Raw genomic sequence first — 12,235 nt, 5'->3', positions numbered from 1 at the left:
AGAACACAACCTCAGCTGCTGGACCCAACAGCACACTCTTTTGTTACGCAAATGCCCTCTGCTCCACACCCAAACACCCTGAAACAGTGGTTTAACCCCAGCTGGCAGCTAAGCACCACCCAGCCGCTCGCTCACTCCCCCCCCCAGTGGGATGGGGGAGAGAATCGGAAAAGTAAAAGTGAGAACACTTGTGGGTTGAGATAAGAACAGTTTAATGATTGAAATAAAATAATATTATAATTATAATTATAAATTGTAATGAAAAGGAAAATAACAAAAAGCGAGAGAAATAAAACCCAAGAAAGACAAGTGATGCAAATGAAAAACGATTCCTCACCGCCAACCGAATGATGCCCAGCCTGTCCCCGAGCAGCAGCCGCACCCCGGCCAGACTTCCCCCAGTTTCTATACTGAGCATGACGTCCCATGGTATGGAATAGCCCTTTGGCCAGTTTGGGTCAGCTGTCCTGGCTGTGCCCCCTCCCAGCTTCTCGCTGGCAGGGCAGGAGAAGCTGAAAAGTCCTTGACTAGTGTAAGCACTGCTCAGCAACAACTAAAACATTGGGGTGTTATCAACATTGTTCTCATGCTAAATCCAAACCACAGCACTGTACCAGCTACTCGGAAGGAAATTAACTCTATCCCAGCCGAAACCAGGACACACACATACTTTTAGTTAGGGGATTTCTCCAAAGCTTCAGAATTTTGCATTTAGGACCCAACAAAAGCTTTATCAGATCATAGTTCTTCTCTGCAAGCTATAGCTCCCCTAAATTTAGAATCAGAGATACTTCCTCTATGTGCAACAGAAGAATCATTAACCATTTTTGGGTTATGTAGGGAATGTACTTTATACCTGTATGACTACACAACCAGCTTACAGTGCACTTAAACTCTTGCTGTAACAAATCCAATTTAAGTATGGCATATTGAAGTAGTATGGTCTAAACCCTCACATTTACAACATCCCCGAAGACACAACACTAGCAACTTCTAAGGATTTACTCTTTAATTGCATGTTTATTCTGTTTCACTACTTGTTGAACCTCATTAAATATGACACATAAGGTCTTGCTTCTACAAATCCTCTGCTTGTTCTCAGGGCCACAGAGCACCATTCCTGTGAGCCTCGAAGGAATCATCCGTGACAACACCACTGTATGTGTGTAATAGAAATGTGTGAAGGAATGAGGCTGGCTTCCTACTCTTTCCATATGATAAGCTGCTTCACTGGCGACATGCTGGCGTTTCCCACAAGCTGTTATCCAGTGTGCCCAGGAAAGCAGAGGAGCAGGTACGGTTCCCCTTTCCTCCCTCTTTCCAAACACTTCTAATCATACTGCGAAGCCAGTAATTAATTCCGGGATGGGGTCCAGCAATAACTGCAGGTATTTGGGGTTCACCTGCTTGCGCCCAGGGGTATGTGGAAGACCTTTAAAGGCAGAGTCACTCCCTTTTAACTGGGGTGGGCAGGCAGTGCTGCGGCTTCGCCTTCCCGCAGGGGCAGCACAGCTTTGTGGCTACCCCTCTCCTGTAATGCAAACTACACTGAGACTCCAACACTTGCAGCAGTTCTGCTTTGCTCTGCTTTGCCTGCTGCTGCTTAAATTGCCCCTGCTAGCTTTTCAAAGGCTTTAGATCCCTTCACAAATCAGGCTGGTTCTCTCCACCTAAAAAGATGCAGATCCATGTTGGGAGTTTTCCTAGCCATCAGTCCCTCTCATTCAGCACTGTGCTGTTACAGGAGTGTTAGAAGAAGGAGTACAGGAGAAGAGGGCTAGCAAAAAGGCTGGGAAGACACGGATAGAGCCATCCTCTCTTATGCAGAGGTGAGGCATCTCAATCTGAGCCTGACCAAGGGGAAGAGAGGTGAGGAGGTAGAAGAGGAAAAAGTCATGCCAGGCACCAAGCTGAGCACGTGCATTGTAATTCCTGGAGAGGTGTCAGTGGTGCCAGGACTCCCCTGAGATTATTTTAAAACACCTGGGTAAGAACTGTGAGGCTGTGTCTATCTCAAAGTGAGCGAGGCCTCCAGCACAGCCCTGCTTGCATTTAAATGTCTGTGCCTCAGCTTAGTGCCCCACACGTCCCCCACTGGCATCTCTAAGAGCGAATGTCACCCCTTACAGAGACATCCAGCAACTCTGCTCTGATGAGGATTTAAACTCTCTCTGACGCTATGCTTGGCTTCATAGTGGCTACCATTTTTAATAGGTTTAAGCCATTTTTACTCACTCTATTTTCTTCAGCTTTTCCATTCTGGAGAACAGGTCCATCACTCTCTTCACCTCCGGATCCCGTATCCGATTGTCCTGCAAGCTGCACACAGACTCATCCTCATTAGTACCCCAGGTCCCCAAGGAATGAGCGGTTGATTTGAGGGGCATTGCCACAACAGACTCACTTTATTTCCTCAAGCTGGAGGCACTGTGATGAAGCCTGGACCAAGTTAGTCATCCCCTCAGCTGTGATGCTCCCGCCCGTCAACCTGGAAAAAGAAAGAATCATTCAAACCAAGCAGAGGAAGAACTAGCATCCCGTGCAGCGCACAGCAAGCCTGTCTCGGATGTGGGCCTGCACTGCACTCCCAGCACACCAGCACAGAGAGGAGTTGGCCTGACTCCTTCTCAACCAGGGCAACGCAACACTCCTCTTGATACCAGCATAGAACAAGAGCCACACGTATCCGTGCTGCTCCACATAGCACTGCGTTATTCTCTATAGAGTGCTGCACAGAGCAGATCAGCCTTGAGTGAGTAGATGTAATTCAACTGCAAGATAGAAACAGAGGACAGATAGAAAGAGAGAAGGCTCTGACCTTACAAGCAAAGACTTACTCTAGTTTCTTCAGGCTCCCCATTCCTCGTAAGCTCTTTGAAAGAGCAGAAGCAAAGTCATCGCCACATCTCCTACTACGAAAGCTAAAACACAAAGAAAAGGGAAAAAACATAAACACAACAAAAACTGAAATAAGCTAGCCCACAAAGCAGGTTAAAACACGATTTAAAAAAAGCATTGAATTTCTTTCTTAACACCCATTGTATCATGCTCTTTTTTGCAGCATCTTTATCTTTCCAAACACCTGTTTTAAAAAAAAAAAAACATTACACTTGTGCATCAACTGCAAATACCTCAAGAGATGGCTTCTGCCTTTTGGTACAGTGGCACCATGAGCAAGTGCTGCCACAGATGAAGAGTCAGCCCTATTGCGTGTCCCACAAGAGTCGGGACCCTGGAGACAAGGGAGGTCACACAGGGGCAAACCAAACTCATACAAACAGAGGGTGTCTAACAGCTCCCACGTGATGAGCTGCTGAGTTACGAGAGGGTTGATTTCAGGACAGATATTTTACATTTGGGTGGCAGAGCAGCCAGAGTTGTCCAAAATATAAAAGAGACGAGGTTTTTAGGGAAAGTACCTCTTTTATAGAAGGAACTGGTGGTGTTGGAAAAAACAAACAGACAAACAGGTAAGCTTTCATGCACACAAGCTCCCCTTTGAATCAGTTGCAGGCTGTACTGATTACGGGATGTATTGGTACAAAGCACCCTGGGTTGCAGGTCTCCCACAGCGTGTTTGGGGGCCATGAGAGCAGAAACCCACCTATGGCCCTGTTGCCCTAGGTGCCCCTGCCACCTTCCCCTAAACCAGAGGGAGTCAGGAACAAGCTGCAGAGGTGCAGCGGCATGACGGACATGGCCCACAGTCACTAGGAACACGCCTGAGGCGATGCTTCTTCTTTAGACAGGTTCTGTACAAGCAACATGCAGCTGAAATGCTCGGGGTCCCACTGCCCTTTGCCCGCCCTTCCAACAGACAGTACTCAGAGTGCTAGTATCCTGTGGACCATAAACGAAAGCAGGCACGGACCTGAGTGCGTATGAGCTGAGGAAGAACCCCCCGAAATCCCCTGTTCCATTCTCCTAATGCAAGGGAACAGCCCAACCACCCCCGGGCATCTGCCTAATCTGCTCTTTGAAAGCAGAGGACTCCGTGCACTGCCCTGTGCCTGCATTAGCAATTTAGAGTTAGGATGTATCATCAGAAAACTTTTCTAACAGTAAACTAAATGGTATTCCTATTCTTCTTAATGGAGGCAGAGAACAACCGATTACTGTCCTTTTTACAATGATATCAATATCCAGGAATAGCAGTTTTCACGTCTCTGTTTCTGCTCCTCTGCTTCACAGCAGACAACATCATTCCCTTCAGGTCAAGGTAATTCTCACCCTGGCTGCTCCCCACCTTCTCCACATTAGCAAACTCTACACGTATTCCTCCAAGTCATTCACAGAAATACAGAATGAGACCCGTTCCACGACAGGATCCAAAAAAGATCCTCCTTGAGAAGTCCTTCCAGCATTACAGCAAAGCACTGACAGAGAACACCTGAGAGTGCAGTTGTCACCTCCTGTTCATCTGGCTTATGGTGATTTCACTTAGATCACAACTTTCTCATTTGCTTGCAGGACTCACCCTGCCTTTGTATTGTCAAGAAATGCCTATCGTTTTCTCTTTTATTTACTACACTAACTACCCTGTTGTTTGATTGTTTTAATCAAATCAAAGAAACATATTAAAAATACAGCCAGAATGGATTTATCACCTTACTATCCTTCAATCACTCATAAATTCATTACTTCATAAATTTCTTCAGTATCAAAGTTATGCTGTTCAGAATTTCTCACACCTTCTTTCTCTCCCTTCTAAAACAAATACTAGGCTTGCCCTTCCAGCCCCTTAGCCCTTCTCTCCACCCACCAGCTCACAGCACTCAGTGTGTTTACCTCAAGTGCTCTATATTGTTACAGCCGGCCAGAACCTCCAAAGAGTCAATGTCCATGAGACATCCTGCAAAATCCAAGTAAGTCAAATCCCGGCCCGAGTTTATGACAAAAACCAAAGCCGACATGTCCAGAGGTGTCAGTCTGAAGTTTTTAAACTCGTACTTGAAATTCAGCAGGCTCCCGATGTGCTGGGCTACTTTAAGGTCTTGCGTTTCAAACGTGCAGTGGCAGAGCTCAATGACCTTAGGCCCTGTCAGATGAGTGGCTGCCAGTTTCTTGAGAGACTGCAGGATTGCGTCCTGCTTATCCTGCACCCAAGCTTCATCTTGTTCAGCTAGCAGCATGAGAAATGTCCTACATTCTTTTGATGACAAGCCTGAGAGAAAGATGTGAAAACTCTCCATCAACTCGGTCTTTGCCTCATTCTTTAAAGTCCACTTTGACTTCAAAGAGAACTTCTTCTTCAGGTAGTTCTTGTCCACCCTCCTACTTACCATGAGACACAGTGCTGCAAAAAACTCCTGCAAACTCAAGTGCACAAAGGCATAGCCAGCCTCTGGGCAAGTGCCACTCGTCTTCACCTCAAAGACAGTCAGCAACCCATGTAAGGAAGCAAATTCCTTCACGTGCTCTGGAATATCACCAACATAAAATACAAGCTTCTTATCTTCCAGGCCTTTCAGTGCAAGATCACACAGACCCAAAATGGCCTTCTTGTTGCAGTTCAGCTGAGTCGCCTCGCCATCTGCATGCTCTCCCTGCTGTTTGTTTATGAAGATGAGAAGCATTTTGATATAAAACTGTGTCATAGTCTGAGGGAGCTCCACACTCCTCTGATGTTTAAGGAGCAAATACTCCAAACAAACGCACACAACATAACACAGAGCAGGGATGAGGCACATGCTGAGGAGCTTGGTGTTGTTCTTCAGGTGAGCAATGGCTTGTTCTTTGAATGAATGCTGATGAAAATAGTGGCTGACATATTCTTCAACCTTCTCATGGTCAAATCCCCAAATTTCTGCTAGCAGATCTACTGTGTTTAATAAGAAGTTAGGTAGTCTCTTAGGTCGGCTGGTGACCAACACTGTGCAACCAGGCAGGAGCTTCCCGTGACAGAGGTCTACAAAGAGCTCAGATATGGACATACGGGAGGTAAGAGCTGGGCCTCCCTTAGAAGAGGACGACAAGTCCATATTAGCTGCAAACTCATCCAGCCCATCAAAGATGATCAGTGTACGCCAGGCATTTTCCAGGAGGTTCTGGAACACTGCATCAGGGCTGTCTTCTGGCTGAAGGAACAGGTCAAACAAAAGCTCCTTCAGAGTCAATTTTCTTTTTAATAAATTCAGCTGCCGAAACTCAAACAAGAAAGTGAAGAGAAACTGAGGTAGGACACCTTCTGCCCATTTCTGACAAATCCTGTGCATTAGCATGGTCTTGCCTGTACCTGGTTTACCAAACAAAAAGATCACCTTCGTCGTGCCCGATGGGACCACACTACAAAATAGATCTGACACTTTCACGGCTGTATCCACACATTCTTCTGCTTCAGGAGCACCTGCCACATCTGGTCGGGGTTTATCTGTTCTCTCTTTTAAGTGGGAGGCTTTGCTGTGCCGAATGACAAGGTTGACAAAGGCTTGGCTGAAAGCCAGTGGCTGCGTTTGTTCCTGTGCTGCTGTTCCTGCTGCTCTCCTGCTTCCATACCTCTGGCGGATAGAGTCGATGAGGAGATGCCGGTACTTCTCAGCTGAATCTGAGAGAGAAGACAACAGAGTGAGGGTGAAAAAGTTAGTTCTGAGCCATGACAGATCCAAAATACTACCACTCACACACAGCGAAACAATGGCCCTGATCAGAGGCTGCTCCACCGAGCTGGGTAAAGATGGCAGATTTTGAACACATGAAAATAACCCATAATTTTTCCTGTTTTTGCACAGGGGCCGAAGAAGAAGAAAATTCATGGAAAAGGTGAAACAGTTTTCTATAAAAACTAAATGTTATTATCTCTTTAAGATGAGAATTAGATATTGGTGTATTATGCATATAATTCCCTGTTCACTAGCTCCCTGTTCACCCATGCTGGCCTCGTGCCATGCTTGCTCAGCTATCTGCACCTCAGAGCAGACATATCTTTTGCTTTGAGAATCTGAGATCCCTGATGGTATCAGCATCTCTTTGTTGAAGAGAGAACAGTGGTGATAATTAAGGGCGCTCAGCACCTTCTGAAAAACCCCATCCTCACTGCTGTTAAGTTTGCTGAGTTTTGCCAACAGACGAGATCTGGCCTCCTGGGAGCACCTCCTCAAGAACTTTCCTGTATGCAAACTTTCGGTCAAACACTGGCTCCAGCCCAGCTGCAGCTGCCAGCTTTGCCATGCTCCCTGTGTTCCCCCACCAGACGCTGGGCAGCGCCAGCGCCAGCCCCCACGCTGGGCCGTGGGGACTGCAAGGCTAAAAGCATTGGTAGAAAAGGGTCAAGAAGGACAGATGATGAAGGAAAGGATGTGGGCGCTGCTGTTACACAGTTCGCAGGTCTGCTCAGGCTACCCAGCCTTTCCTGGAATTACTCTGCCTCGACTTTGTCATTGCTCATCTATTCAGTTACTTCTCTACTTTAGGGTGAGCTGAAATCATACGAGTTTTTAATGTGCTAGGGAAACTGTGGAGCCTTTAGTGGGTTTTAAATTGTCAGTATGTCTCCTGATTTCATTAAAAAAAAGCAAACAAATACAGGGATGACCTACAACTGAATGCTTTACTGGCATATCACACTTTAAGGGAGTTCTTAGCCTATGCCATCTGCATCCCTTCTCCTCAGGTAGATTTAATGGATGGAAATGGATGTTTCTTGTTATTTGCCAGGTCCCATTGTCTGTATATTTTATAACCCGTTGCATTAAGAGTTTATGCAGCTACTAAACAAAAGTTTCCCTCAATGCGGGAGGTTGATCTCTTGGGTGTTTCTGCAAAGAAGTTAAATAGGTCCTTCCTCAGAGGAAAGCACACCACCACTCTGCTTCTGGAACATCTACATACCTAGTCGTTGCTGCTTAACATCCTTATCACTCACAGAGCTGCTGCGATGGCGGCGGCGGCCAGCAAACCCTGAAAATTGAGAAGTCAGAAACACGTCAAAAGAGCATTTTGAATGGCAGCTTATTAGAGCTGGGCAAGACTCTCCAGCAAAGCATTTGGGGAGCTGAAGAGGCAAAATTGGAGAGACAAAACTATTTGCAAATTCAAGCTGAGTTTACAGAACTGCTTTTGCAAATGTTGAAGTAAAAGCAGAGGTGCCTCTAGCTATAGAAAGACAGCTTGGGCTGGTCCTCATGAGGCTAACCCATCCTCTTGTCCCACTCCGAATATGCTACACCTCTCAGGAGTGACCTAGGGGTCTGGGCTGGTTTAAAGACCTTCAGTAATGGAGCTCCCTGAACTTCTCCAGGCAATTCATTCCAACACTTCAGTTTATTTATATAGATTTTCCTAGTGGATAACATCAATCTTGCCTGCCACAGTGTGATCTGCTACTTCCCTGTTCTATCCACTTGAGTGTTTTTGCAGAGAAGTTAAGTAGGTCCTTCCTCCTCGCTGGGACACATGATCAGCTACAAGGATTCAACATTTATCTAATACTGGAACGTGACTTTACACTTCACAGAGCTGTTAATATCCAAATCTTACTGTTCTCAGCCAACAGCAGCTGGGACATCAGAAACAGGGAGGTACAAGCTGCTGGTGGAAGCCTGGCTTTGAAAATCTTTGCAGGAAACAACGTGAATTTTAAAAGGCATGTTTTGCAAGAAATGTGTTAGGTTTAGCAAATGATGCTCAGATCCTTTTGCTCAATCCCCTCATTTGCTTAGAAGCACAGTGCTAAGCAGTGCCAGAACCTTAGCAAAAAACTATCGCCACAGCCCATCAAAAAGCATCCTAGGAAATGACCCTACTGGCAGCACAGCTGCTGGAAGGCAAAAAAAATGAGGTATGTGCAATTCTGGGTTCGGAGGAGCATACAGAAGTGGAGAGAGCATTAAGGGCTACAGACAACCTAATCAAAGACTTACACCACAAGCACTGCAAAGTAACCTAAGGCATGGAGGAAGTGGTTCTGAGCATATGAAAGAAGCGTGGCAGATTTGAGACAGAGATAAACCAAATAGCAGTACCACATATCCCAGCTACACACTGTAGCAAAGCCCACAGCCCAATGTCTTTCAATTGTTCTCCACTCCTCCTTAGGATTTAAGTCCACCCAAAGCAGGATAAGCCCAGGTGATGGACCTGAAAGAAAGCAGGAGCACGAAATGTCAATGACTAGACATATCTCAGCTCCACAGAAAGTTTTCTTGTGAACGAAGCCAGCTGCCAGGTCAGCCTCCACAAGCTCAGCTGGCCAGAGAGCACTGGGTGAAAGAGCTAGAAATACTGCTGGGAAAAGCTGCCCTGCATTTCCCAAGACTGACCACAACCACCTCACTGGCGAGTCTTTTTGCAGGCTGGGCGATACATCTGCCTTGCTTTGAGCACAGGAACTGCTCTGTTACCCTGGGGAACAGGGCAGGGAACAGCTATTTCTGGAGAACGCACAGCCCACAGATTCCCAGGGCTGTTTATGGTGATTAATTCCTTGTTCGTTTATGGTGCTCTCTCAGATGGAGAGAACGGGAGGAACTGAGAGAGGCATGAGTCTTTCCTTTCTTAAATGGTCCTAGTAACTTTCAGCACTATTTTCAAATTTCTATTCCACCAGCAACTTGCGAGATTGACCAGCTGCTCACTAGGGCGGCACAGCAGCTAGCAGCAGCGGTCTGTCTGCAGAACAGAAAGGTCACTTTTGTTTTCAAGATCTGAAAACTGCATGTGACACACAAGGTACAGTATTTGCAGTGCCCTGACTCAGAAGCAGTCTCTGAGTGAAAAGCAGAGGCAAAAGTGTCTCTGTGACCATACCATCAGCTGGAACTGCAAACGGTGGGCTGGGAGGTACGATTTAAAATGGGTAATGCCAGCAGAGACGGGCAAAGCAGGGAGTGCTCACTGCTCAGGGAGCGCAGCGCTAGAAGCGCTAAAAGCCTGCCTCTGTCTGGCCAGGAGCAGGGAATGCAAACAGCAGATGCAAACACACAAGCTATAAGGTACTGAGGGCACTGGCAAACCTCAGCAAGAACCAGAGACAGCTCTGCAAGAAGCTCCTGTTGCTGTGAGTGTGAACCTTAGCCAGTCCCCAAATTCACACAGCAGGAAAAAAATGAAGAGCAGCTTTTCCTTCAAATCGTCTGTTTTTCACCAACGGGCAATCCAGCACCAAACCCACTCCCTGCCACCAACGTTAAGCACCTCTAGAGGACACAAGGCCTGCACTTTGCTCTCTGCACTGCCAGGGTCCCAGCTCAGTGACTCCCCCATGCTGCAGCCTGCAGAACACAAGGCTTCATTTCCTCCTGCTTTGTTTTCCCCCAGCACACATTTCAGGAGGACACAGAAAACTGACGGCAGCTTTCTGTGATAATTTGGATTTATTTTGCCGCTGCCTCCACTGTTTATCCTCTCACAAAGCTGGATGCCAGAATCACATCCTTTCTTTCTCTTTCTGCTGGGAGACTCTTCACGTGGGGAGGACCTGGGCTGGTGTTTCATTTTCTGGAAACTGAATACCTGGTGACTGAGAAGGCAACTCAGAATTTAGCAGCTTCCAGTTATTCCAGCAGCTGTTACATGAGGGCCCAGGGACATCGCTCAGTGGTGGCACATACCTGCAGTATTTTCACATTGCACCAAAGGCTTCTGATGGACATTCTGGTGATGGATGCCACTGCAAAGTGCCAGGGGAAGAGGAGGGATCTTGAAAATAAATCCCTCATTTCATGATCTGCACTAGGTAGGAAGGCCTCAGTCCCAAATTCACCCCTGAAGAAAGCGCTAGAACTACTACTATCTGTTCTTTTAAGCTCTGATTCTGACAACTCTGCAATGGTTTCTGCTGGATCAGCTCCTGAATAGTCTTCCTGCTCTTCCTTTAAAAGCCAAACCAACTTCCTCCACCTACCAATGAGCCAACCCAGCAAAAGCACAAAAAGTGGGGCTTTTGCAGAGTGGGTGGGAGATTCCCTTGGTTAGGGAACTAAAATGAGTGAGTTCCTTAGCAGAGTCAGGGCCAACAAGACTTTTCTGAAATTCAGGGAGAGAAAACGAAACAGGGGAGGTTCATCTGGAAAGCACCAAGAACAGAAAAATCAAACCTGAAGTTGCAGTGGCTTCCCCACACCCTGCCAGCGCTGTGGCCAACATGGGACATACGTACCCCTGCCCAGCCCATGGGCAGAGGAGATAAACTCCCAGAGCATAGCACCCCAGGGTCTGTTCCAGCCTTACCTTTTGGCACAGATGGCCGGGCGCTCACATCTGTGCCTGCTTCTTGTTTCTGGCTGAAGTTACCTAAACGAGTTGGATTGGAAATGAAATACAGTTACTGCGAGCGTCCTGCTCTTGAAATCTGGGGTGCTGCTGGCCAAAGTCAAAGGGCAAGCAGCTCACAACACACACACTGGTACAAACCAAGAGTCAGTATAAGGGCTGATGCAACACAGCCAGGTTTCAGGCTCCCCATCCGATCTTTTCCTTTCAGATTGCTCTAAAATACAGTTAACCTCTGCTTTCAAGGGAGTGGAACAACTTTTCTCTCTGATACATACAAACTCAGAGCATGGGCGGCTTTGGCTGACTTAAAACCACACCGAAGCCAAAAAGAGAAGCCCTACTCTTCCCCATTCCTGCAAAGGAGGTGTTTCTGTGATGAAACCGTTGGCAGAGTCAGTCAGCAGCCCAGTCAAGGGCCTTTTCTGACGCACTGCACAGCTCAAGCTTCCAAAAAACCCCACTCAGCACAGCCAGCCCCACCGACAATGTTCACCGAGCTTCAGAGGGAGATCCTGCTCAGGCCAAACAGGAGTCCGCATGCCACCAGGACTCTTCTGTTCAGATAAACTCATGCCTGAAAGCATCGCTCTCCAAAATCAGATGGGAAGCCTTCGTACATTCATTCCTCTCACTGTGATTGCCAGTGTTTCCCAGCTGGGAGTGCAGGTCAGTACTCTGCTATTTCTAGCTCTAGCATCAGCAGGAAGCAACAAAGAACAAGGCTCCAAACGGGCACACGTGCTGCGCCACGGCCTCACACAAAATCCGTTCAACAGCTCAAATATCCTGACTCTTGCCCTGTGTGCCATGTAAAGCAAAGTGTCCTGGTTTCGGCTGGGATAGAGTTAATTTTCTTCCTAGTAGCTGGTATAGTGCTGTGTTTTGGCGTCCGTTGGTGGGCAGTGAGCGGTTGCATTATCTCTTGGGTTTTTTCCTTCCTGGGTTTTGTTCCTCTCTCTCCCTCCCTCCCTCTCCCTCTCCTTCTCTCTCTCCTCTCCCTCTCCTTCTCCCCCCCCCCCTTCGC

The 12,235-nt window shown here is 47.2% G+C and overlaps 1 protein-coding gene across 1 annotated transcript in view; it reads right to left on the bottom strand.

Moving 5' to 3' along the window:
* The window catches only part of NLRC5 (NLR family CARD domain containing 5), a 63,060-nt gene that overhangs the window by 33,986 nt on the left and 16,839 nt on the right, over positions 1-12,235 (bottom strand). The window contains exons 4-9 of the mRNA XM_009290747.2: positions 11,167-11,229; positions 7,828-7,896; positions 4,789-6,544; positions 2,838-2,921; positions 2,405-2,488; positions 2,236-2,319 (exon numbers count right to left, since the gene is read on the bottom strand). Of these exons, the coding sequence (XP_009289022.1) occupies positions 2,236-2,319; positions 2,405-2,488; positions 2,838-2,921; positions 4,789-6,544; positions 7,828-7,896; positions 11,167-11,229 (2,140 nt within the window). The remainder of the gene's footprint in view (positions 1-2,235; positions 2,320-2,404; positions 2,489-2,837; positions 2,922-4,788; positions 6,545-7,827; positions 7,897-11,166; positions 11,230-12,235) is intronic.

Source organism: Aptenodytes forsteri, unplaced genomic scaffold (genome assembly GCF_000699145.1).
Source record: "Aptenodytes forsteri isolate BGI_AS27 unplaced genomic scaffold, ASM69914v1 Scaffold14, whole genome shotgun sequence".
Lineage (NCBI taxonomy): Eukaryota > Metazoa > Chordata > Aves > Sphenisciformes > Spheniscidae > Aptenodytes > Aptenodytes forsteri.
The sequence above is the reverse complement of the archived record's forward strand: the minus strand, read 5'-3'. Positions and strand labels throughout refer to the sequence as shown.